The 27,610-nt window shown below is 35.0% G+C and overlaps 1 protein-coding gene across 7 annotated transcripts in view; it reads left to right on the top strand.

Annotated features, from left to right (window-relative positions):
* LOC106672673 (mitogen-activated protein kinase-binding protein 1) overlaps positions 1-27,610 on the top strand; it is a 174,836-nt gene that overhangs the window by 49,803 nt on the left and 97,423 nt on the right. For 2 of the 7 annotated variants that reach the window (XM_014404274.2, XM_014404273.2), the window contains exon 2: positions 1,633-1,722. The exons of 4 other annotated variants lie outside the window; for them this stretch is intronic. In XM_014404274.2, the coding sequence (XP_014259760.1) occupies positions 1,669-1,722 (54 nt within the window). In that variant the 5' untranslated portion in view covers positions 1,633-1,668. Of the gene's footprint in view, positions 1-1,632; positions 1,723-6,532; positions 6,585-27,610 lie in introns of those variants that run through there. One more of the 7 variants, XM_014404277.2, reaches the window with a different exon arrangement.

Below are 27,610 nucleotides of genomic sequence, written 5' to 3'. Positions count from 1 at the left end.
TAAGTGGTTAGAGTAGCGGCGTATTGAGCCGAAGGTCGTGGGTTCGAATCCCGCTCGTGACACTAGCTTTTTCATTTAAACCAATACCTTACATAAAAAGGTTAATAGTCCTTTTAAATCTTGTTTTAATATTGAAATGGAGTTAACTGTTTGAAACGGCTTGCTTTTGCTTCTTTCAAATGGATAATCGTGTTGTCATTACTGATTAATCCACAGTTTGCTGTCAAATCCGACATAATGGTAGTCTATTACAGTTCCTCACTGAAGTATTATATATTTACTAATTGGAAATGGGATTTTAACAATCACCTTCCTTGATCAGCCTGTGTGGATATTTTTATAAAATTATTGTTTCAATCGTAAATTGTTCAAATGATCAGCGATAATCGTTTATCGAAGATGTTAACAATCACCATTCCTTAGAAATGATAAAGGTGGTGTGAGTATATTGTTTAATCTTTTTTTTTTTTTTTTTTAAGTTGCATTTTACTCACAGTTTGTCACAATCCAACTTTATAAAAAAAGATCACTATTCATTGTCCACCTGAGTCGTTATTTTATGATTTAAATCATAAATTCTTCGTCGTTGTCAGCCATGATAATTAAACATTACAGTCATCAGTGATCATAGTGTATTATATAATAATTTCATTATTGAAAATACTATTTTCGAATGTGAAATTTATTTACATCTTTATTGAAGATTTTAGAAATCACCATTCACGGTATCCATGCTTCGTTATTATATTATAATGTACACTACTTCAGTGATCAGCGGTAAAAATTACGTACTCGAGCCATCCTTTAGCTTAAATTATTACTTCCTTATAAGAAAAGTAATCGTGGGATGTTAAGAGTTTTTTTATCTAATGTGTTAACAGTGGCACCATTCATAGTAAAACCTTTGCAATTTTTTAAAATATATATTTTAATCATGCATTCTTCCACTGATCAGGATAAAAATTACGTGGTTTAATCATTAGTTATGGCTTAGTAAAAACTCAGTTCATTATTAGAAATGCAATTTTCGAATGCAAAAAGCTTCCATTTTTTTTTTTTTTGTGCAGAAAATTGGTTAGCATTCCCATATTTTCTCCGCTTCACGGACAAACATTGGATCATGGTAATGAAATGTAACTCATCTCCTAGCCCCAACCCTACCTAGCCTAACCCGTCTTCGAGTCTATTGTTTAATCCTTACCCTAGCCGTACCCAATTTAATCTAACTCATCACTCATCCTTATCCTAACCTTCCTACCGTAACACTAACCCTTACCCTATTCGTAGAAAATTTCTTTCATTTTATGATAAATCTATTGTAATTTATCCTCCTGTGTTTATGATGTTATTCATTAAGATTTATCTTATAAGTTCTTGGCTATTATGACAAAGGTTATAAAATTGGAATTTGAAGCTTTTTTGTTTGACGCGTTCTTTCCTTTAGCGGTATGCCAAATAAGGTCATGAATCGATACGGTGTAAGTTCTCACATGTACAACCGCATAAACGGTATTTTCTGGTTGCAATTTCAATCGAAGGTTGATTTGATGCGATTCCATCTGAGCCATCCGATAATTCGGAACTGATGAGTATTCGAATATTTCAATTGTAATTGGGATTTTTGTTCCGAAGGGGATTTCTACAGCTATGTCAGAGGAAGGATGAGCCATGGGTGTCGTCCCGAAAGTGACGAGGGACAGGGAGAACGTCCCGGCCTATCAGGTAAATAAATAACATCAATATTCTATTAATATTAATTTTCGTTTGTCGCCCCCATTTTTTAGATAACAGCCCACTCCACTTAAAAGAGGCTTATTTATTGCAATATTAAACACTTATCGTTGAAGTTTAAAGTCAGATTTATTGATTTCATGCTGACGACCCAAAACACTAATGTGCAAAATTCCTCGTGTAATATTCTCATTTAAAGAAAATTATATTTTATTAGTACTAATATTTATTTATATTTTTGTTCAAGAGGAAATATAAAAATCATCAATTAAAATACTAAGTAACAAAATGATAACTGTGAATGTAAGATGTTAAAAGATGCGTTAAACCAGTTATACAATTGAAATGTAAAGATAAAGCAGAAAATACAATTTCAGAATCATCATAGATTCTCTATAGTAATTATTACACAATGAAAATACTTCAGCACTATTTTCCTGACTTTTAACTTGATAAGCGAACAACAAATTATACAAAATAGTACATTAGTTGAAGTCTAGAGAGATTTTCAAGTTAAGATTAAAATGCTAAACGTGTATTCGAGTCCTTTTTTCTGAATGTTTTGGTTTGTGCTGTTTGTACATTAAAAAAGAAATTTAAAAAATGAACATGCATGTCATTTTATACATAATAATTTTAAAAGGATAAGGATATATGTATATATAAATGTTGTGGCTAGAGGAGCCTGAAGAAACAGGATTCGCCTTCTCTGCGACGAAAACCGTATGCGTCCACTTTTGCAAGATGAGAAGGGCACGGCCTTCCGCAGCTCTATCTGCCTCCTGAAAATATTTGACTCGCTGCGGTGCTCGACTTTGTTTTATGGTTCCATGGCGTATTCCGAAAAACCTACAGAGGCTCGATAGGCTCTACTTAAAAGGGTCTTCGACCGATACCTGGCGTCAGTGTATGTACTGTATTTACCTAATTCGGTAATATTTAGAAGTACAATATACGAATTGTATTTACGTAATTCGGTAATATTTAGAAGTACAATATACGAACTGAATTTACGTAATCCGGTCGTATTTAGAAGTACAATATACGAACTGTACGTAATTCGGTAATATTTCGGGTGTTATGGTGACTTTTCTTTGACCATTTTTATTAAAACCCATAAATACCTTATGTTGTGTTATTTAGATTACATTAAAATACGTATGTTATAATTATTATAACGGTACAAATCACATACAGTTGGAAATAACAATATAAGGGTGTCCGGTATTTTCTGTCTTTGAGTGTATATTCTCTAATCCTGGTCCAAGTATAGTTTAATTAGTCGTAAATCCTGTTTGTAGACAGTAGTAATTTCCTAGCGTATGGAATGATTCAGGTTGACAACTTATTGCAGAAGATTTGCGTTATCTATTGTAAAATATTGGCTAATGGAATAATATAAAATTACAAAACATATGATCTTGATCACAAAACATATCGTTCCTGATGTAATTCATCTATGAACCATATAGTACTACGCAGGCCCAGTTAGCTGACATATACTTTGAAATGTTTCCATGATTTTTTTTTTACATTTTGTTCTATTTATTACTATAGGAAATGCTTATCCCATGTGCCAATAAACCGTCACAACCTTTTAAGGTCGTCCGATTTCTTGGGTTAAGCTTTCACTGTTTTCAAAAAGTGATATTCGGATAAAATAACTATTTGTTTTAGAATAATCAAGACTTGTTTTTATAGGTTCTACATTAAAACATTAAGAAAGATGATATTAAACGAAAGAAGGAAATATAACATGATAAATGTGAGTTGTAATAAAATATTTTTCACACTGTCATTAATTTTGTACACGTAGTTTGTTATATTTGTTCCTATAACCTACATATTTTTAAGAAGTCTTAGTTTCGGAAGAAGACGATTGAGCAGTAATATTAATTGGCTTTACGTTAAAGTTGGAAGATTGTAAGGTCTTAAGTAAATATCGGCTGCAGGAAATATTTTCCTTTGGGGCAGTAGGTCCAAGAATAAAAATCTATTCAGCCACCTTAGCAAAATCATATACATGGTAATTGTAGGCCATAGGATGATTATTGATCATGATTTAGAAGGTCCAACAGTAAAATGGCTCTGCTCTTTTCTCATGAAATTTCGCCATAATTGGGCGTTATTTTCCGTTAATTCTATATCACAAAGTTCCTTCCAGTTTCACTCTATGTATTGAACTTTGCCAGACAGTGCGATGTCAAATTTTGACAGTGTTATCGCTCAAAACCGAAAATATATTTTCCTACACGTCCATTCATCGCCAATCTCATGAAGCAGTAACCCATAAAATACGTCGGATCGCCGACGCACAAATGATTCAGTCCTCAATTCCTCGGAAAATTGATCAAACTTCCTTGGCAACGACAGACGAAAAACAATTGAAAAGTTTTCAGGATTTTCCGGCAATTTAAATGTTATGAGTATCAGTGCACAATTTTAATAATAAGGAAATAGCATATCAGTGAGCCCGTTTAAAACGATTTGACGCACTGCAAACATATATTTTAAAAAAATACATATATAATTTTGTAACCCGACTAGAAACGACCTTCGACCATTTGTACAAATAGTTTCAAGGCGTTTTGATCGATCCCACTCGTAATAGAGCTTTGTTGAGCAACATTTTTTTGGGGAATAATAATTAATTACGGATCATTCTTTTACGACATTCATGAGGCAGTTCTGTCCTCGATGTGGGCCGTTGTTTCATCTTGTTCTCCAGACTTAACTGAAGGGGCAAATGCCGCCGGAGAAGGGAACGTTCAATTATTCACCAAGCCAAAAAGCTTTTCTCGGCTCCATACGAAAAGTCTGCCGGAAAGCTCGCCGGCAACTAATTTCCGACTGCGATGTACATATGTAACGTGTGCTTAACGTCTGTGGAGGTTCGTTAAAAGGCGTAACGTTTAGGTTTAGAAAATTCTCCGTTTATCTAATAACCACCTTTGAAACGCGCGAAGAGGATTGTTTTTTTTTCCTGAATACATATATAATATATTTGTTAACAGTTATATATGACACAACCTGTTACATTGTCTTTTAAAATTTTAAATTAATTGCTTTTTTATTAACCCTTAATAACTGAATCCATTTCTATTCTTTAAATTGAAAATAGGCATATAATATTAATTTAATCTACTTAATAATAGTCTACTTCTTTAGTAACAAAGCTTTAAGGGGCACTACTAAAAAATAAAATTAAATTAATTCGTTAATTTTTTTAAACCTTATTCGTTTACGGGCATTTTGATGTAAACAAACTAAAAATCTGATCGTAGAGCTACATTAATAATAATAAATTATTCGAGGTTACTGTATTGTCTTATACAGGGTTATTTTTTAAGATGACCCTGCTGAATTTCTCCTGAACAGATAAAACCCAAAAATTCGTATTTACTATTTTTTAGTCAGTTTTAATTTGACTTTTAAATGTTAACCCTTTTTTAAAATATTTGTTGTCAGGATACTTCGGAGCCAATGCAACATTGAAATTTTAAATGAGAATGTATACTTTTTACCCACTGTTTTAAAATCAGATTTTTCAAAATAAATTTAAATTTCAATTTTATTCAAAAAATAATGTGAAAAGCAAATATCTTAATTATGTTTTTGTAATTAAGTATTTTCCTTTTGCTGTTTTGGTGCTAGTCCGTTTTATTAATTTCTGTAGACGATGTATGATGAGTCTGCTAGCAGTGGGGACGCACTTTTTAGTTAATAAACGGTTATATTAAAAAAAAAGGTTGTAAGCGTATATTAATTGAAAACGTGCTTACCTACTGGTAGCAGATCCATCAACATCCCAAGAAATTCATAAGTATTTTCCATAATGTTGTTCTGAATTGTTTTCTTTCCTTTGTCAATGATTGTTTTAATATTGTTTACATAAATGGTGTTATTGGATTTTGACAACATGAAAAGCATTAGGGCTAAATTACAATTTTTGTTTACCTCCATGAACTTTAAATATTCTTCGATAAATTTTTATCGGTCACTTAAAATGAGCCGAAGGGTGCATTTTTCTCGTCAAGATCGGGTTGATATGTAAGATACTTTCAATGAAATTGCTCGTCGTGCAGTCGAGTTGTATTTCCCGATCGCTCCCTGGTGAACCACAAATAGTTTATTCATGTCGCTCACAATATGAGGAGATGTGAATCCGTTGGGGACCCATCAAGAAACCGGTCACATCTTTTTGATAAAGAGCTAAACATTTTGTTGTATGTTTTAGAAAACCCACATTTCTCCCTTCGAGTGACTGGAAGTGTTTTGGGTTTTTCAAAGAAGAATATTATAGATGCCAAAACATACAAATTTAAACCATACGGTTCTCATCTTGTCCAGGGGTTTCTCTCATATTTCCTGTGGACTGACGAATCCAAGTTCGGCATAAATTGTATTTTCAGTCGAAAAGAATTTTCGAAAGTGGGCACAGGAAAACCCCGAATCAAGTATCTATATCATCACCAAGTTGTTTACGATTTCGATTTAAAAGGTAATTGCGCTATCGTTTGCAGTGTGAAAAACCCTTTAAAACAATTGGAAATAAGTATACTGTCTCTTTAAAACTTCAAGTTGTACTGGATCTGAAGTACTCTGACAACAAATATTTAAAAGAGGCTTTACAACTAAACTAAAAATATTAAATTCGTATTTTTTGTTTTGTCGATAACTTATCTGTTCAAGAGAAATTCAGCCACGTAATCTAAAAAGGACACCTTTTATACGCTATTTGCCTTATTTAAGAGTTCTAAGAGTTGATGTTTACGAACTAATTCTTATTTTGTTTTTACAGGTGAGTCTTGTTGACGATGTATACGCAATAGCACTAAAGATGATCAACCATGGTATGTTACTTAATGCACGCTGAAAAAATAAAAATTAAGTATTTATTACGATCTGCATAATTATACATTTCGTATTTTATGGAATATCATACATATTTACAATTAATTGTCTTGAGGGAAGTTACCAACCATTGTGGTTCTCCCAATTTTATACAAGGGCTAGTCCTTGGCGAGGAAGTCCCGAGGCCATCTTCAGTCTTAGGTCTTAGTCGTCCGATAAGGATTGGCTATTGAGTTGGTAGGATTGGAGAGTTTATTTTGAACTTAGAAATTTTGATGGTAATGAGGTCGTTGTGGAGGGCGGTATTGCAGACATAGTAGGGAGCGTTGACTATGATTCTGAGGACTTTGGCTGGAAAGACTTAATCTTGGATATTGGTAAGTTTAGCGGTGCCCCATAGTTCTAGTCTTTATGTCCAAATCGGAGTAATGTTTTGAAGTGTCAGTTCGTTTTTTGTCGACATGCTAGATTTCCGTTCAAGTAGTTTATAGGCACGTCCGAAGCGTCTGTTCAATTCCTGTCTTTTTATTTTTATGTGTCTGTTCCAGGCCGTATGTCAAGATAGAACCGAAGGTATCCTACACAGTTGATTTCAGGGATAACATTGTTTTGAGGAAAATTGAGTATAGGGTTTTGGTTCTGATGTAACATGGGTGCATTTGTTTTTATTAATTTTTTCTTCCAAACTTAGCTACATTTGGCTATTCGTTGGACGTGTGCTTGGAGCTTCTCCGAGGCGATTGCGGATCGGGATCAGAGGAAAGGACGGCTGGGTCGTCTGCAAAGGATGCCAGGAAGGTTAGAGGATGTAGTTGGGATGTCTTAGGTGTAGAGGAGTTACAGGAGTGGTCCAAACACAATGGTCTATGGTACTCCCGCTGCCACAGGACAGTTGTCGAAGTCCGACACTTGGCGAACATGAAGAATCGTCCTGTTAAGGCGGCTCCAGATATGCGGTATTCGCCGAATGCCGATTGCCGCAGAAATTTGCCAAGCTCTAGATGCTGGTCTGCCGTAAGCACAAGCCCTCGAAAGCCACAAGAATTATGAAAATGTAGAAATTATAAATTTTCGTGGTGTAAACAGTGTGGATAGTTTGAGTGCGGTTGCTTCACGAATATTCGTGCCCTTTGAAGCGGAAATGAAAACCGATAAAAAGCCGGCACGGCGAGCACCGGATTATTCGGCGAATAGTCGAGCGTCCATTCCCACTAGTAGGGATTCGGCGAATACCGCATGTCTGGAGCTGCCTTTCGGTACGTACGACTGAAGGATATAAGCTGTTTGGAAGGAGTTTAGTTTTTAGTTAGTGTCTATAGAAGTCCCTCATGCCACACACGGTTACGCGTGTAATACATCTAGGAAGTCCAGGAACAGTATTCTTTACTCTTTTGTATGTAGTAGTATGTATAGTTTCCTAGTTTACTTTGGAGAATTTCTGGTTGGCAGTTCACACATGCGTGAATGAATGTTTACTTTAATGATTTCAATGCAGTAAATATAACAATAGAGTGTACTATAACTTCCTACTACAATAAGATTTAAATATATACAGAAAAGGTATTTAGCGTACAAGATTGTATCGTGGAAAAAATGATTACAAAAAACCACAAACAGCAGTATATAAATGAAGGATGACAACCCAATCAATATTCAGTTCTTAAATGATCGTTGAATTTGTCAGAAAAGATTAGTCTAAATAATCTTTTGCAGGCGGATTAATTTTTTATCAGGTCGCATTAATTACTAATCTGACTTAAAACAATTTAAGAGGTGACGAGAATGAAACATTTTAGCTTGTGAGGTTGTTTAGCCGAACTTTTAAACTTTCAATAATAATACTTTATTTGACAATTATTTTAAATAATAAAGCATACCCTTTTAAAAAAACAAGTATTTACTGCAATCTAATGCAATCATGCTTCATGAATCGCACACCACATATTAAACGCAAATTTTGCTTTAAACTTTTAATTTACATACAAAAACAAAAGGATGGCAATAAAAAATATGGATTTGCTGTACGTTATTCTTCTTAGTTATTTGCGTTATTTTGCCAGTGTGTTAACAAGAACCGGCTGTAAAATGTAAACAATTTTGTATAAACATTTGATATTATTTTTACAAGTAAAGCCATTTGTATTGGTGCACGTGCTAGTTGTGCATATCGTGTGTTATGTGCAGAAATCCCAGCTGAAGTACGATAAAGGCAACACGTTTACTGTTAACACAAATGGGGAAAATAATTTTTTAACCGCTCGCGCCTTGTCTGTTAAGAGCGGCCAGTTGGAAGAAAGCAGACTGTTTTATATGGGATCACATCATTTATGCTTTCTCAGTCAGGATAATAATCGGCTTGGATCCACTTGGATGCGCACAGATTCATATTCCGCATGGGCTTAAGAAAATAACTGCCGTGATTAATTCCATCACTGGCCGAAGAAAAAAAAGCTCTCCAACTTTTTACTTTTGTTTAGGATCTCATAAGGAATTACGTAAGGATTTTAAATGATCTGGTCGAACAATCTTTCGCGGTTCACCGTCTTCAGCGGTTGGATTGGTAAAGCAGAAAGGATGTGCGATTTGAAAAATACTTTAAAAAAATTAAAACAACAATAACAATGGACGCAGGAAAGGTGTATTAGAAAATTGGGTTATCTTTTCATGAAATGATTCTTGACCTCATTTGGAATAGAAACATTTTGTTAGACCACGAAAGTTGTATAAATATGGCATAATAACCACTCTTGAAGATAAGGTTTGTCAAAATTGTTCTTTTTCGAAACTACACATGCATTATCGTAGGATCTTAGTCATTCTTCCAGTGATTGACCAATTATAATATATTAAACCACTTTAAATGTTAACTAACAACACGTCGAACAAAGTCCAAAATATGGAATAGAACAAAAAAGGACTCACACAAAACTAAAATCCAGCCTACTAACGCCAAAATACCCAGTCATACATACCAAGACAACAAAGTTATGAAGACCAAGATGATCAGAAACTATCAAACTAACGGTTCATCATCTCACAGACTTTACAAAGAAATCTCACTGCATGATTTTAAGTCTGCTTGGAAAAAAAAATTAATGCGTGAGATTTCTGAAGATATAGAAATGCCGTAATATGCCTGATTGAAAAAAACAGCGAGGATAGGTAGATCAGGGTGATGAGAAGTCACGAAAATTATGTTTCATCACCCATTATATCTCAACAAAAAATCTTCCAATATAATATAATGCTGTCATTCAAAAAATATTAGTATGTCAAAATTAATGTAAGATTTTTGAAGATGGAGGAAGCATAAACAGCCTGACAGACCAAAAACAGCTGGCCTAGTTGGACCAGGATTATTTGAAACGAAAAAAAAAAAAAAAAAAAAAAAAAAACGGTGCACCAACCCATTCAAACCTCAACGAGATTTCTCACAGCATAATTTTATATTTGCATTAAAAAAATAAGAAATGAGATTTCTGAAGATATAAAACTGCTGCACTGTGTATGATAGACCAAACGGCGGGCCCAGTTGGACCAGGATTATTTGAAACAGCCGAAAAAAAGGTGCACCACACCCATCAAACCTCAAAGAGATTTCTCACAGCATAATTTTATATTTGCATTAAAAAAAAAAGAAATGACATTTCTGAAGATATAAAACTGCCGCAATGTGTCTGATAGACCAAACAGCGGGCCCAGTTGGACTAGGATTATTTGAAACGACCAAACAGGTTCAACACTCAGCCGACTCAATAATAAAACTCAAAACACAAACTTACCTCTATCTCATCACGAATGTTAAATATACCTGTAGAGCCAAATGACTTTCCTTGGTGAATTAAGTTGACGAGATCTCTAGTAGGAATCTGTGGCCCTGTCTAAATTAAAATCGCAATCCGATTTGCAACATCTTCAAATTGTAGCTTATTAGCTTAACTAATTGGGCGTCGGCCGAAAGCACTCGGTAGTGCCTCGGGGTGCCGACCTCGGTTGAGTTATCTTTTCTTTCTCTAGATAAAACGAGGAGAAAACCCGTCGTACTCATTTTTACCATTTTTAAAAGTAATATCTAACAAGGACAAAATGAAAGCTTTTCCGTCTGGGAGGTTGAAATCGGGTAATTTATATATTTTAAACCTTTTATTTTCTTGTTAGATTTTTTCCTGTGGTCTGCGGGTTGATAAATTATTGTTTGATAGCTACCTATCATTATGGTCAGCCTATCGCTGATTTTTATTGGTTCAAACACGTTTATTTTCTGCAGCGTAACTGTACGAAATTATTATTATGCTTTGTTGTAAAACGTTAAAATTTTCTACAGATTCACATTGTTGGAGAGAAATTTATTTGAGATTTTACAGAATGATTTTGTTCAAACTTTTCTATGTGTTTCTATATTTATCAAAATAAAGTAAAATATCTTACAAATTATGTAAAACGTTCCATAACACCTTTATATATATTTCTGGCTTGAAATTTACACACTCCCACATGTTACCCCTTGTAAGTGCCTACTTACCAGGAAAATCAGTGGAAACTGCCTTGCACTCACTAATAGGCAGGATCGAGAAATCATTATTTAATAATGAATATACACTAGGTTGCTTCTTCGATATCCAAGGGGCGTTTAATAATGCTAATACTTCTTGCATTATATCAGCATTAGATAATTACAATGTCGACCATCACCTTACTAGATTGGTGAAGACCTACTTGGAGGGGAGGATGGTCAATATGTGCATAGGTGGGAGCATTCTTAGAATTAATGTAAAAGGAGGCTGTCCACAGGGAGGCTGTTTGTCACCTCTTTTACGGCTAATTACAGTAAAGAGCTTAATAGAACTTCTGAATAATTCAGGCTGCTACAGTCAATTATTTTCAGATGATGGTACCAAGGTGGTAGGGATCCCATGACGCTTTCACTACTGATGGAAAACGCCATGGGATTACTTTATGGGTGGTGTAGTGACAAAGGTTTATCAATTAATCCTGCTAAACTAGAATTGATAATGTTTAACAGGACTTCTCCTGTCAGGACAAGTCACTAATTACCTACATTAGATAATTTTAAAAACCCTAAATGTCAGGGCATAGAATTAAAGTTAGTGGATTGAATCAAATTCCTTGATGTGACACTTGACAGGAAACTTGATTGGAAAGGATATTAATAACATGTACAGGAAAGGCACCATGTCAATGGTACAATGTAGGAGAATTGTCGGTAAAACATGGGACCTCAAACCATGGGTAGCCAAATGGCTATATACTGCAATTATTCTACCTAGATTCTTTTTCGCAGCTTTTGTGTGGTGGAAAGGTCTAGAAAATAAAGGGAATAGTAATAAATTAAGGTCATTTCAAAGACTAGGTTGTTTGATGATGACAGGAGCATTTTCAGCTACACCCACCCTAGCACATGAAATCATAACCAATACCACACCACTTCACATTGAGGTTAAGGCCAGAGCACTAATCAGCCGCTACAGATTAATTAGCGAGGGCAGCTGGAATCATAAGTGCGAAAACATAGGTCACTCGAAAATCTCTCAACTATTGAGTAAGGTTAACGGTCAATTATTAAGTGTTAGTGATAAAAAGATTAAATCCCCGTCGGGGAAAAAGCACTTTCAGGTAGTCACCTCTTGTGATTATGATTATAGTCTGGATGGTGACCATCGTAACATAGACTGCTACACAGATGGTTCACTTATCAAAGGTAGAGGGAGTGGTGCAGGAATCTACATACCAAAATTAGGAATAAGCATCTCTTCCCCTCTTGCCAATAATACCTCCGTTTTTCAGGCGGAAATCTGAGCTATCAATGTGTGTTGTAGAACACTTATGGAAAATAAAATTATGGAAAAAGATACTAAAATCTTTTCTGACAGTCAGGCTAGTCTTAGTGCATTACAAAAAGATTTGTCAACCTCAGGACTGGTGGAGGAAACTGTAGATCTTATCAATAGGATCTCTTTCAGGTTTGAGAACAAGGTAACCCTTGTTTGGATACCAGCACCCAAGGGACACCATGGCAATGAAAAGGCGGATGGGCTAGCCAAAGAAGGTTCTAATACTGCGTTTGTCGGGCCACAACCGGTATTACCCCACTCTTTAAGCACAGCAAAAGAGAGTATCAATAACTGGGGCATGAAACAATTCCTTAGGGAGTGGAANTATATATATATATATACACCCCTTGTAAGTTCAACTTTGATGGTATCTTTTCTTTTGATTTTCTTTATAAACGAAACATTTTTACCTCAATTTTTCACCTTGAAAGCAGTGGAACAAATAGGAAGAAGAAAGACATCGGTTAATGAGTTAATCTAGTTGTCGTTGAGACGTTTGAGAAGCTATAGTATTGAAAAATGATTTCTCTTATTCATTTTCCCGCTCAAGGCGGTTGGAGACAATTTTGCTGCCAAATTCTCGCAGACTGAAAAGAGGCGATTTACGGCGAAATGACGAGAATATTCACCGTTTGTCCCTTTTTATTCCTAACAACATCCTTTTCAAGCCAAGGCTGCTATTTCCATCTGCTCCAATCAAGTGGATAGTTTTCATAAGTGTTGACGCAATAGGACATGTAAATTCCACAGACTTGCAAAAAAAAAAAAAAAACTAATTATTTGTCAACAACAACTATTTTAACATAGTGCAGAACAATGTGTAAATAAGGGTTTTTAACTTTCTTAAATTTCTTACGTATATATTTATCAGTTTTGCGTTGAATCCTTGCTTAAAACCGTTATTCTTTCATATCTATAAAACGAAACGTGCCAAATCTTTATCCTCAAAACTCTGCCTAATGTTGAATCCTCTAAATAAATACAGCAGTATAAACAAAAATTCTTCGATAGACGAGACACATTCATCATGAGCTTCCGACTTTCCCTTTTCCGTTTCGAAGACGCGAAGGGAAGGAAGTGTTAAAGATTGGATGAGATAAAAGATCAAGAAGGCGGATAATAAGTGATAAGACAAGAGAAAGGGTTTGGATGGAGTGTAACGGGATAATATGTTGAAGGCTCCAGAGACCTTCTTTCCGGGCGCAATTTCCCGACACGTATCTCGACTGGATTAGCAGAACGAACAACCATTTTTGCTTGAAAAGGGCTTTTAAAAGACTAAAAAAGTTTTAATTAAGACTTGAACTTCAACAACTTTCCAGTGTTTCCTAAGCTTTCAAAAGAGATCAAAATATTATATTTGTAAAACATAAATCTAATTTTTTAAATTGGCACATAATTTTTTTGGAAATTACATCATCCTACAGTCTCAGATGTATTATTTCATTATTTTATTATTAAATTACCATTTTAAGCTCTAACCCCCCTGACCGTCGGTACAACGTATTATCCCTGAAACTATAGTCAAAACTAACTTTATTTCTGTGCTATGCGTCAGATACTCCATAAAGGCCAAAGATAGTGTAACTTCAGTATTCTATGGCTGGTCTGATTGCAATATGATCTACATATTTCGGCATATGTCAGCTTCAGTGAGTCTTCGAAGTTCCGACTGACCAATTCAGCGAGAATAGACTGTCCAAAATAACGACTAAATTACAGGGTCATCACCCCCACAGACGACACGAAGAAATTTCACAATCTAATCCAGTTGTAATCTAATCTCCATAGTATGAAGTAGTACGAAATCAGGTGCTTTCTCGCCGTGCTCGACGTACGGTGAAGATTCACTCTGTTACAAAAGCGTTATTTTGGTTTTGAAAATTTCGTGATGTTGATGAAACGATCAAGAATGGAGTCCACGAAGACCAAAATTATTGCTTAACAGCAACTTAGAGATTTAATTGATTCTGCCCCCCCCCCCAAACCTGATCAGAGGTAGCTTTTCATCCCAATATTTCTGAATCGGCTGCCTGGAATTACCATATTGAATGGGAAAAGTGAAAAAGAAATGTGGGTCAGCACGATTTAGCACAACAGGCTTGTTCGTTTATCCACAGATTATTCCTTTGCTTCTACAAACAGAACTATTTTTGAATAGAATGATTGCTTACGATCAAAAACAGAAACTCATAATAATGGTCGGTTAAGTGGTTAGGTGGTCATATCGCTGACTTTCAAATAATCAAGTACCTAGGATATCTACTAAACTGACCTTCATACGAAAAAAACACAACTTTACTCACTATTTTCTAAACTGCCAAAAGTGCACTATGACCTTCAGTTTAGTGAGGTGACTAAAAGAGCCTTCCGCATTGCGTCCTTCATCATTAGGACTATTGTGCTTTTACACGTATGGGTTGTACAGTTAACCTTCCATCTTTAGGATTTTTTATTAACCTCCTTAGCCTCGATAGTGGCTCCTCAGTTATATTTACTGAATTCCGCTTATCTATGTTCGCGACATTAGGATATAATATGTTCTGCGGATTCCTCTTATTGGCAGAACCACCTACATGGGCTGTTTTGTCGCACTCCCAAAGTACTGTTGATCCTGAACTGTCATCTTTTGTCTTTACGGTCACAGGACCTACTGGGCCATACAGGACGTAGAATTTTGATCCAGGCTCATACATACTGGACATTGGGAAAGTTTGTCACATCTGTCCAAACCTGTTGATAAAAGTCAGAACTCTCGATAATATCCATAAAAAATGGAAACACAAAAACGACAGGACTTTCTTCAAAGGCTGGTACGTACAACAGGTGCAGATTTCAAATAGTGAATTGGCCAAAAGTTTTATTTTTTCTTTCGCCCAGACGGTAAAAGGGGCTTAATGAAGGTGGCGGTGGTGGAGAAGCGTGTAACCCTTTCCAAGTCCCTCGAGCCGTTCACCCGACCTTTCCTGCCATTCACCGAGAGCTGCTCAACCGCCGGGGCACTTTCTCTGCTCCTTTTACCGTAGCCCATTACAATTCAATAATAAAGCGAAAAGTTTGACGACAATTTCATTCAACGAGGCTCAGACTGTATAAACAATTTATCAGAAGGAACTTTACTAAAAGTAAAGTTTCAGAACGTAGCCTAAAAAAAGCTGCAATTGATTTGACATTTGTAGCTATATTAAACTGATATTGTTCATCGATAACGGGGCAAGATCAGGATCGAGCTCAAATATTTAATCTTTAATCTGACATGTGATATGAAATCCATTCTCAAAAATTAGATTCCCTTGCAGGCCTTTATTCATAAAAAATCAGCAACAACTGAGACATTGAACTGAAATAAATAAGACAGTTGACATATTCATTCCATTAATCAAATCAACAACAATAACATAATATATCATGGGGAATGTTTAATTAAAATTATTGTTTTGTATATGCAACGATTTCTTCGGCCTTTTTTCCCTCCTCCAATGTATAAATGTCGAGGGAAGACGTTGCACAGGGGTTCACATGGCTGACGAAAAAACCTTCGAACCAGGGGAACAAACAAATCACCTACAAAGATTAGAAACCCAAGGGCCGAAAAAGACGCTTTCCGAGAGATGCACACAAACGAACGTACAATATAAAACACATTGAGGAAGAGGGTTTTACAGAAAGTGAAGGAAATATTTCTTCGAGGGATTTGCCTCACTCCGTTGAGCATAAAAAAGATTTACATCGAGGCTGAAATATCTTTTCCCGGGTAAAAGCCCCAAAAGCAAAAAGATACCATTTAATTAAGCATCATTTTGGCAAATGGAAGTTTATGAGTTTTATTTATTTATTTTTTCTTTAATGGCCTTTTCTTACAATATTAGCCAGAGACAATTCACGAACATTCTATCAAGGTATGGTTTTGATGAAAAAAGCAAAATCGGCTGTTACTGCCAAGCTTTCATCCTATTTTAAGGTCATCATTAGGGCAAAGCAATTTTAAATATGTCTACAGGTTGACAACGTTTTTTACAGGCGATGTAAAATTTCCTTGTAGACCAACTTAGCTCTATTGCCAAGGATTATATAGTGTCACCGTCTATGTGCAAAAACTCAACGCCGTAAAAATCCATTGAATCTATTTTTAAACCTGTACTTGGGTTGTTTCTGATTATCCTGGCCTGCATATCCTCGCTGATGGGGTCCGTCATACGGTTGGGCATTTCGTTGTGTTTAGTGTTTTATCTGTGGGCTTTTTCGTTTGTATGTTCTCTTTGCGTCTCATATTCGTATCCGATCTCCTACGTTTGAAACTTGCCTAAATTTTTGCGTATATCGATTTTATTTTCATGTAGCAACTTTAAACTAGTCTGTTTTAGCATCTTGTCATGTTTAGATATCTCACCAATTAAGAATGATTAATTATTTATGTGCACCGTGAATTGTGCCTTTTCCCATCATTCGAAGGTCTGCTCACGTTTCCATGGTTATTACGGACTCTCAAGCATATTTCGGCATTTGTTAGTTTGTTTTTAGTCTTTATAATTATGCCCTATTAGTTTACAAATGGGTTTTTATATATCATAATTTGTAATTCCTTAGAGGGAAGATGACGTAGATCATACACTAATTTTGTAGCTTTGATAACAAACATTTTAGAATCTTATCTTCAAGAATGGGTTTTTAAACAGTCATATTTATAGAACGTTCATGGTCAATTAAAACGTTTTTGTTCCAAACTAGGTTAAGAATCATTTCACGAAATGATAACCTAATTTTTTACCATACATTTTGGGTATTCTTTTTTTAAATTGTTTTCCATGTTTAATCTAAAAATAAAATAAAAAATGCAAAGCGAAAAGTTTAAGCAATTAAGCATCTTAAGTTTCAGGCCATTAGTTGTCCGCTAATCAATAAAAGTAGAAAAGCCGGCCTGAATACCGTGCCTTCATCATTAGTGGTGCGACTTGACTGGTCATCAAGAAGCTTATTACGACTTTATATTGCGAGGGAGAACATCGGCAAACTTCATTAATAAAGATCAGAAATTATAAGACTGAGAGCCCTGGGCCATTTCAGATTTTCCGTCGATGAATTTAGACGCAGGATTAATTTTTACTTAACTATGTCTTTCTTGCTAATAAATGTGAAACAAATGATGGGCTTTGGTAGCAAGATGCCTTATTGATCTTATAATAACGTAAAATAATAATAAATAAATACATATAATTGGTTTAAAGCAAAAAATTAAATTTTTCTGGTTTTGTTGATGGTTTATTACGTACAGTTTTTCAAGTTTTAACATTTTTTTATACCTAACTGTTAGGGATGATTGAGGTTGTGTAGTAAATTTTACAATTTAGAAGCAACGCATTCAATCTAGTGCATTCTCTTAAACTAACAAATCTCTGCATGGAAAATCTAAAGGAATTTTAGAAACGATACAAGAAGAAAATGTTTACTCAATGTAAAGGAATTTTTCGTTGTCCTTTGGTGAGACAGACTTATTGATTTGATGACACCTACGTGCATGTACGCAGTTCTGGGCCGAATATAGGAATGCAGGAAGGAGTGTCCTTCAAGCCCTGTATAAGGATGTATCTAGTGGCCGTTCGGACGCATTTCTGCGGCAACCTGTATCGGTCTCGCCTACCCGGCTTTTGGGACGACGCGTTCTGGAGAAAAACCTTTTCCGTTGGGGGTGCCACTGACGTTAAATCGATATTTCAATAAATATAGCAGCCGGATGCCGTAAACCGTACCGGGGAACGGATAGTGACTTTAACAACGCCAGCGATGTTTATGTACCTATAATAAAAAAATGTTACATTGGGACTTTTGCGTAAAAATATGATATGGACCATCCAACACCCTAGATATTACATTTGTACATTTGCTAGTATTACATTAATTTTAAGATTCCTAAATCAACCCTTAAATAAGTTTTGCTAAATTTTTTACTATTGGCATTTTTAAAGCAATTCATGTCCCTGACGACCCACTTGCACTTCAAAAAGGCTAAGTTTCCTGTACAGATTGGTGTTCCTTTAACCTAAGTAAACGCAAATTCATTCGTTTCTCAAAGGTTACATCACAATCCTGTTGGCTACCGGTACGTCACCAATATCAACGTTAAGCGTATTGGTGTTGTGGGTGACTTACGAGTCACATTTAGCTCCAATTGCAAATTTAAGACTCATATTGACACAACTATTAAAAAAGCGAACCGTAACCTCGGATTTGTGAAGAACATGAATGCTGAATTTATTAATCAGTTCGCTTTAAAGGTCTTATTTCAATCCTTCGTTCAATCACATTTAGAATATGCAGGAATTGTATGATCGCTTCTAACAAAGGCAACATCACAGGTCTGGAAAGAATTCAGAACCGAGTTCTTAAATTTATTTCCTCCAGAATGGTCAGGAATCTGATGGTGACTATTCTTCCCTCCGCACAAACTGCACTTAAGATTCACTCGAGTTTCGAAGGAAAATTAGCTCCCAATTGTCGTTCGGTTGGAAGGTGCTCAATAACTCGATCGACGCACCGGGTGTCCTCTCCATGTTCCGGTTAAGGGGCCCTCAGCGCTCCCTGAGGTATGGCCCACTTTTCCATATGGATTTTCACAGGGGTTCTAGGATCTACAGTAGCTCGCCTTGAATGACACTACTTTATACCTCATTGACTGACGTTTTCCATGATGGTATCTGCTCATCAAGTGCAAATCGGTGTTCTACTAGCTTCTTTTTAACCTTTACCTTTATTTATTTATATCAATTTATATTTATATGTAATATATGCTTTTGATATTCATTTAAGATTTTTCAAGTAGTAAACAGTAAGGTTAAAATAATTAATAAATATAAATAAACGTAAATGTGTAATAACCTTAGGAACAGGATCTTTACAAGCAATAATTAAGTAACGCATTTTTAAACTTAGTTTGATCATTTACGATCATCTTGGTCCGTGTTTCCTTGTTGGTTTTCTTTGCCGGTTTCCTTTGCCAGTAGCGTTTATGCACCGGATAGGAGTAAGGACGGAAGAAACATTGCAGATACTGCCAGGAAGAAGAAGAGACCGCAGAAATCGTTTTAAGTTTCTGGGGTCTGGGTAGGTGTAGAGTCTTGCAACTAGAAAAGGAAAAGCCGCAAGCAAGATCCTACTAAGGAGCTGCTGGCAGGGCGAGTAGGTTAATTTATGATCCTGAAGATAGACAGTGGGGTGCACAAGGTCTTGTGGCCATCTCTTTTTTATCTATCCCTATCCCTTTGCAGGCGCATACGACATTTTGTTGTTTTCAGTGGCAGGTCTATATGCCTATTCTCTTCTACATGCCCCTATTTGCATACCATACTGGCCAGCCGAATTTGTCGAACATAGCCATTTTTCATCATTTTTTTTAAATTGGTGTAAACCCTGGAGTTTAGCAGTTTTTAATCATCGTATTGCACACTTGGTTGAGTCTATGAAGTTACTACAAATAGGACATAGACAGAGTTACAGAAATTACATAGAATAACCACTGAATATGTCGAAATGCCGAAACAGCGAAGTGGACCAGATTGATGAGGTCCGACCAAACTACCGGTTAATACTCCACTCACTTCATTTTTATGACGATATGAAAAAATCCAATATGTTTTTCTTTGTATGCCCTTCACTAGATTGAAAGAACTGATTATTCATTCTACATAAAAAATTCTCTTACATTTACAACAGAAAATAGCTTACAATCCTGTTTGAATGTTTTGTACCATGAAAACTGTTTGAAAAAATGGGTCATATAAGAATAGAATTAGCTAAAATCATAAAAAAATCCAACAAAATGAATGTGTATACTAAAGCGTTATCGAACTCAGTCGTGATTACTTAGCAGCTTTAAAATAATAAATAGTTTATAATAAGCTTGTCAATGCAAGCAAACCTTTCAAAACCATTTCGTTGATAGAAGTCGTCTTTTCCAACGTGTTTTATGATTTTTCTAGTCTTGAATAGTTCTATCGATTTCACGTTTAATTAGGACTGAGATTTTTCAAAAACAAGCAAAATGACGTCTCACAATTTTCAAATACTTACCACTATGGTTAAGACCTTGAGTTAATCAATGAGCTTGATTAGTATGAGATCACTTATGAGTTGACTATCAGCTTTGAAGGCTTGTAAACTTATTTACTGTATGTGAACCTTTATTGAATATTGCGACCTGTTCCTTTCGTTTTTGTTAAATACTCAATCGCACTAAATTTTTACTGGACTATCAAATTTAGTGTATGACGGTACTTTTGAAAGGAGACTAGGAAGTGGGGTTTAGGTTCCCCAAGTACTGCGGCCTTCTGACATATTGTACATGGTTAGGGATCTTAAGTTTCTTTCTCGCTTCTAATATTTCTAATCCCTGTTTTCCAATGTTGTTCCATCTTGCGTAACTTCAACTTGTTAAATTATATAATTTTTTATTCGTCAAGAGAGAGAGTGGTACATTATAAATTCGATTTTTAAGATAGGCAACCTAAATTCGTAATTCTATGAATGTAATATTGAATTAAAACGATTTATCTGACTCGGATAACCTGTTTCCAGTTCCAGTTTTGAAATTTTCGAGACTAAGTTGAGGTAATTTTTGGAAATGGTGTAACACAGATCAGAAATTAGTAACAAATATTTATGAAACTCATAAAACAACAAACTCCTACTCTGCTTTGTTAGATCCTACACTTCTATGTCTGTTTTTTTACATGGGGTGTGGCTTTTTGGAGTGTTTTCCATCCAACTCTTCTCTACTAGATTGGGCTACATCCTGCTCTGCTCTGTTAGAATGTGTTAAATCCAGCTGCTTTGCTTATATTGTGCTTGTATTAGATCTAGATCTACATTGTTAAATCCCCCATCTATGCTTGACTGTGCTAAGACCTACTTTGATGTTGAACTGTTGTAGATATTACACTTATCTAATCGACCTTGTTAGATCCTGCTTTGCATTGTTGCTAGACTGTATTTCTCCTGTATTGTTTGGTTAGAGCCTACGTATCTGTATTCGACTGTGCTAAACATGCGTTTCTGTGTTAGTGAAATGCAAATTTGCAAATTCTAGCTATATCTTACTAAATATGAAAACCTTATACCAAACAAAAGTAAATAAGAAATATCACAACATAATTTTATGTTAGTTTCCAACACTTCAATGAGTTTCGTTTTAAGATATTTCCCCAGAATGAAACGAAGATTTCAGGGCAAATTCCAAGTAAGAAAAAGTATTTGCAAATAGTAAAAATATATAAAAAGATCGTAGACTTGTCGCAAAAGACCAGAATTGTCTAAAATTAAAAAAAAATGTGAAAACTCTGTTATTAACTTTTTATCATTGGGCTTTTTAAATAATTTAAATAACATGCACTTAATTTGAAACAACCGAACAAAAGGGTTCGTCAATAAGAAGTCTCACATTTTATGATAGCTTGCTAAAACCCATTTTGCTCGTTTTCAATGAATGCAAGAACGGTTTATCACAATTTCCTGCGTCAGGCAAGTTGCTTGTAGCAAAATATTGGAGTTCAAGTGAATTAATTGCTAAAACCATTCTGAAAAGACTTGACACGTCAATAGAAGGTAGATTTAATAATTTGTCGTTGTTTTGATATGGCAAAGCTCTCGACTTTTGCATCCCGGAATATATAACAAGCGGTTCTCCTTGAGTCGGTAAGAAATAATTAACCCCATACTGGCAAATTATAGCCACTTTTTTGATTTGGATGCCCGGTGGGAATCGTGCAGCCGGCTGATGTTCTGCATCGCAAGTAGACCCCGAAGTAGAAGCGGATCGTCGGCTATAATCACAGTCACAGTCCACAGGTCCACCGCATGTCATCGTTCGGTGAAAATGTAGTAAAACTATATGAAAATATCTTTATTTATCACCAGCCTCGAGAGGTCCGCCGTTTGGGCCAATTACCGTTAATTGCTCTCTCTCTTATTACATACTTTCTCGACGGGCCCGGCCTTAAGCGCCCTTGCACACTACTACTTTAGAATTATCAATTGGCAGAAAACGAAAGTGGCTCGGCATTGGAGGAAAAACTATTTCAAGCTGTTCAAGCCACGATAAAGATGCATAAAATACAGGACAACATTTGTGAGAGAATACATTTATGGCCACCCTAAAACATGCGTTGTCACATGCATTGATACTGCAAAAGTAAAAAAAAAAATTACAACTTTTTTCTAATGCTAGTCCAGGCCATTCCCGTAGTGTTTAATAAAACACCATCAATGTTTCAATTGATTTTCAAAATCTTAGTGTTATTTACTTAAAATTGTACTAAAAGCTATGTAAATACAGGACAGACAGGATATAAAGTTAAAAAAAAATCCTCTTCAATTCTCAAACAATAGTAAACTATAAATCAGATTGTATGTCATTTCATTGTAATAATAACTCTATTTGCCCTACAATTATCATAAAAATGTACAGTACGATTACTCCTGTCCTCAAGGAGAACAGCATTTTTGTATTCCGGGATACAAAAGTCGAGAGGTAGGCTTTCCCATATAAAAACAACTTGACAAACTAGATCTTCCTGCTCTGTCGAGTTTTTTCAGAATGCTTTTAGGAATTGTATACAATGTGAACTTCAATGTTTTGCTACAAGTAACTCGCCTGATGCAGGAACTGTGATAAACCGTTCTTGCATCCAATAAGAACAAACAAATTGGGTTTTAGCAAGATACTATAAAATGTGGGATTTATTACTGACGAACTGTCTTTTGTTTGGTCGTTTTACACAAAATGCATGTTGTTTAAATTTAAATAGGATGTTTATTGAATAGTTAATGATAGAAAACTCTACGAGTACTACTTTTTGATATTTTTATCTTTGATCTATGTTATATATTTTTATATCTATGATATTTTTACTATTTGCAAATACTTCTTCCTACTTGAAAATTGTGGCCATTCGTTGTTCCATTGTGGGGAAATATATTAAAACAATACAAATTGATATTTTGAATACTAACATTTAAAAAAAAAATTAAAAATTAACACATACTATTCAAATATAAATTATGTTGTGATATTTCTTATTTACTTTTGTTTGGAACAAGGATTTCATAGTTAATAAGTTAAATTTGGTAGATTTACAAATTTCTCCACTTAATGGAATTTGTACTGATTCAAAATTGATTCTTGAGAATTTAATAAACAAAACAATTGGATAACTGGGAGTAGTTGCAAACTAACATAATAATGTCGTGAGATTTGGTCTTTATTAAACAATATTCCCATCATTCTCGTTCGCATATCCTTGCTCCTTTGGCAACTCGTTTCGCTTAATACAGCACACTCCAACCTTAGCAGAGCTGGATTTAATACACTCAAACAGAGCAGAGTAGGTTCTAACACAGTCTTTACAGTGTAATAGTAAGTGTAATATCGGAAATAGTTCAACAGCAAAGCTGGTCTAGCACAGTCGAACACAGTACGATCTGACAAAGCAAATCAGGATCTAATACGGTCTAACACAGCAACGCAGTTTTAGTGCAGTGGAACACAGATAAGAAGGATTTAACAAAGTAGAGCAGGATCTAATATAGCGTAACATAGCAGTCCACTACAGCAAAGCATGACCTAATAAAGCATAACAGAGAAGAGTAATTTCTGAAACAGTTCAAAGGCAAAGCTGGTCTAGCACAGTCAAACATTTATGAGCAAAATCTATTACAGTCTAACACAGAAACGCATGTTTAGCACAGTCAAATAAACGAGTCTCGTTAACATCAGAACTGAGAATAGAGCTCCACGTGAACTCACTTTATTTGGCGTATAGTCTGGTTTTGAGATAAAGACTTGAAAACCGATTAGACATCAACAATTATGATTTATGTAAAATGTAATTTATTAATCAATTTTGTTTATAGAACTAAATCAGTCTATAGTTTAACCTTACATAGAAGATAATTTTACGCGTAAATGACATTTTTGATTAATACAAAATAAATCCTATCCATGAAATATAACTTTTATTAGTTTATTACAATCGGACAAAAAATAACATCATTACAAATAAAAATCAATCGTTCTCAAATATAAGGAGGTTACATTTTTTGCAAGAGATTTATGCAAATCCGACGGAAAAGTTTTAAAGTTAAATTTCACCTCATTTTTGACAACTCGATGAACAATAAACCCGCTGACTTTATAAAAAAGGAACCGGATTGTTACGCAAACATTTAACATTGACTTTTCATCTACTATTTGTTAAAGGTCATTTTATTTCCTTTCATTGAGAAAAACAGATGAAAATGTCATTTCCTTTCAGTCACCTTTTCTAATAAAAAAAGTCCCCATCTGCATTTTCTTAAGTCGGCCGGTGTAAAACAATCCGATGTTTCACTTTCACCAACTTCGTGCCATATTGATTCCGTCTAAGAAGAACCAAATGGGATAGCGTGAATCGATCCAATTCGATAGAATAACTTCGCCCCTGGTACCAATAAACTTGGAAGACAATGAGCAAATAATTCAACCCTCAGGTATTTTATGCACATTTAGAGATTGGAATGATTTGTTTTTTTAATTTGAACATTTTGAAACTACATATTTGTAAACTACTGCTACAGTTAGAGGGGGCTAAACGCGAAGGAATGATAGGACTATATAACGGTCACTGGCATCTGATAAAACATCTACATAACACGAGTATATTCAGTGATGACCCAATTTGTAGGTTATGCAATGAGGAGGAAGAAATAGCCACATCTTCGAATGTGAAGCAACCGCTCAACTGAGAAATAGCATGAGATACAAAGAAAACCCTGGAAAAGGAATTATACCAACGACAGTCATTGACCTAGTACTCCTTGAAAGAAGGGTCGAATCGATTGACTGAACTAAGGAACTAGGAAAGTGCAATATGCCAGAAGGCTGCAGTACTTGGGGAACATAAACCTCCCACTTCCTTGACTCATTTCATCATTAGCATCATCGTTAAAATGAGGCTGCAAGAGTGGAAGGTAAGCACCGGATATTCAGAGCTTTTTTTTGACAAGAGGAGGACTCTTTTAACAACGAAAAAAATACGTTTCGGAACAAAGTTTAATTCCGGTGTGTAAAACCTACCAGTGTATTGTTGAAAGGTGATCTATGCTGTCCAGAAGGTGAGGTTTGATGCCGAAGGTCACTGAAACAAGATACCGGAGCTATGATTTTCTTTTCCAAAAAGCCGAGAATAAAAATCTAGAAGTTGGCGAGGTTGAGTAAAAGTAAAAGAGAGCTTAAAAATCCGTGCCTCCGCTGTACTGCTTTAGAGATTAATTCATAAGTGATGACTCTAACTCATACTAATCAAGCTCATAGATTAGCTCAAGGTCTTAACTAAAGTGGAAAGTATTTGAAAGTATAGTAAAAAATACATTACTAATGTCTTCAACAGCCTGTCTTCAACAAGAGAACCTTCACAATAACTTCACTCAATATAAGACAAATATAGACAAAGTATAAGGAAAATAGTAATTAATATGTTAATATCAAAGTGTTATACTAATATCAAAGTAAAATTTGTTATCCTACCGTGTAACGTAACGTTTGCCCGAAGGGTAGCTTTTTGGTATAAAACACAATGAATCTCGAGTATGTAATAAATCACAAAGAATATGCAAAATATGCCGTCGCAGAAGCTTGAGGCTCAGATCCAAACCTGTTAATAAAAAAAGTCTTAATTTAATACATTTTTTGTTTTTACTAAATATAATGACTGAAATCGAGATAGAATTGTGAAATAGAACGTGTGTAAAGCGACAGATCAAAATACTTATCTTTGGCTATTATTAGCCTAAAATTTCTTTCTCTCTCTCTCTCTCTCTCTCTCTCTCTCTCTCTCTCTCTCTCTCTCTCTCTCTCTCTCTCCTCTTTCCCTCTCTCTTTCCCTTTCATTTCCCACTCTCCGTCTGCCCCCTCTCTCTCTCTCCTCAGCCCCTCAAGCCCACTCTCTTCTCATTCTTTCACTCTCTCTGTTACTATGTACCTGTTGACCTGTTGAACCGATGTAATTTTATATAATAATCACAACATTAAACATACAAACAATCTAAGAAAATCTGCTTCTCCAGTGCCCTAGGATAACGTCAGAGTGATGATGATGTATACAATTCGCCGTGACATGTAATTATACATCCTACGATTCAGTTTAATCGTCCATTTAGAAACTTATTGATTTAGTTTACGCAATTGGTATTGATTACTATTGACTAATTTACTTTTCAATTTTCAAATACCACATTAGATCTCCCTGGACAGTATTCACAGTTAAGCGTAATTATTCCCAAACATACTAAACAAATATTTTCTTGATTCATAAGTTCGATCTGTTTGATGGTACTTCCAAGAACATGCATGTTAAGTTGCCCTTATATGAGAATATAGGTGTAAGATCCGATTTCAAAACTGCAATCCTGTTTAATTCGTATAATACAAGATTTGAGTAAAATTTCTAAACTTTCTAACTGTGAAACCCTACAAGAGATTAAGCTCATGTAAAAGCGTTAGATACGTGGAGTTGAGATGAAAAGAGGCATGTTGTGTAGTTTCTCATTAAAACTGTTTAATGCACTCAGCTTGCAAAGATGTGACTTTCGACTTGTCTCAGTGGCTGGATGTCATAGTTGAGAAAAAACGTATTGGAAATGTTTTTTTTTCTTCTGACTGTAATAGGATAATACAAAATAAAAGTCCGATTAATGGATAAACTTAAATAATTTGTTGAAGAGGTAGCTTTTTAAGAAAGCTCAGCTCTCTTCCTCGCAGAAAAATGGGCTTTTTTGCTCAAAAAAATTTTTTTTTTTTTGATAGGTTATAGATGTTTTGGAGGGGACGAATTTGTAAAATTTAAACGGGAATTCAAAAATGCTATAAGCGAAGTAAACAAAAAATACATCATAATTTTATTTTACTTATTATTAGTTTTATTTTACATAATTTTTTTTTTATTAAATATATTTTCATAATAAGACCATTTCAAATCATCTTGAAACATTAAGAACTAGTAAAAAAAAAGATTAATTAAAATTACTCAAGGGGTCCAAACATTAAGTTCGACGTAGTGACCCCATTAATTAGTCTTCCTCGTATCTTCAAAAATTAATTGATTACATAATTAAATATTACTTTATGTCTTCTAATCTATAAGTTATTA

The sequence above is a fragment of the Cimex lectularius genome, unplaced genomic scaffold (genome assembly GCF_000648675.2).
Source record: "Cimex lectularius strain Harlan isolate CLEC.00 unplaced genomic scaffold, Clec_2.1 scaffold61, whole genome shotgun sequence".
NCBI lineage: Eukaryota > Metazoa > Arthropoda > Insecta > Hemiptera > Cimicidae > Cimex > Cimex lectularius.
This window is presented reverse-complemented; position numbering and strand designations above follow the sequence as displayed.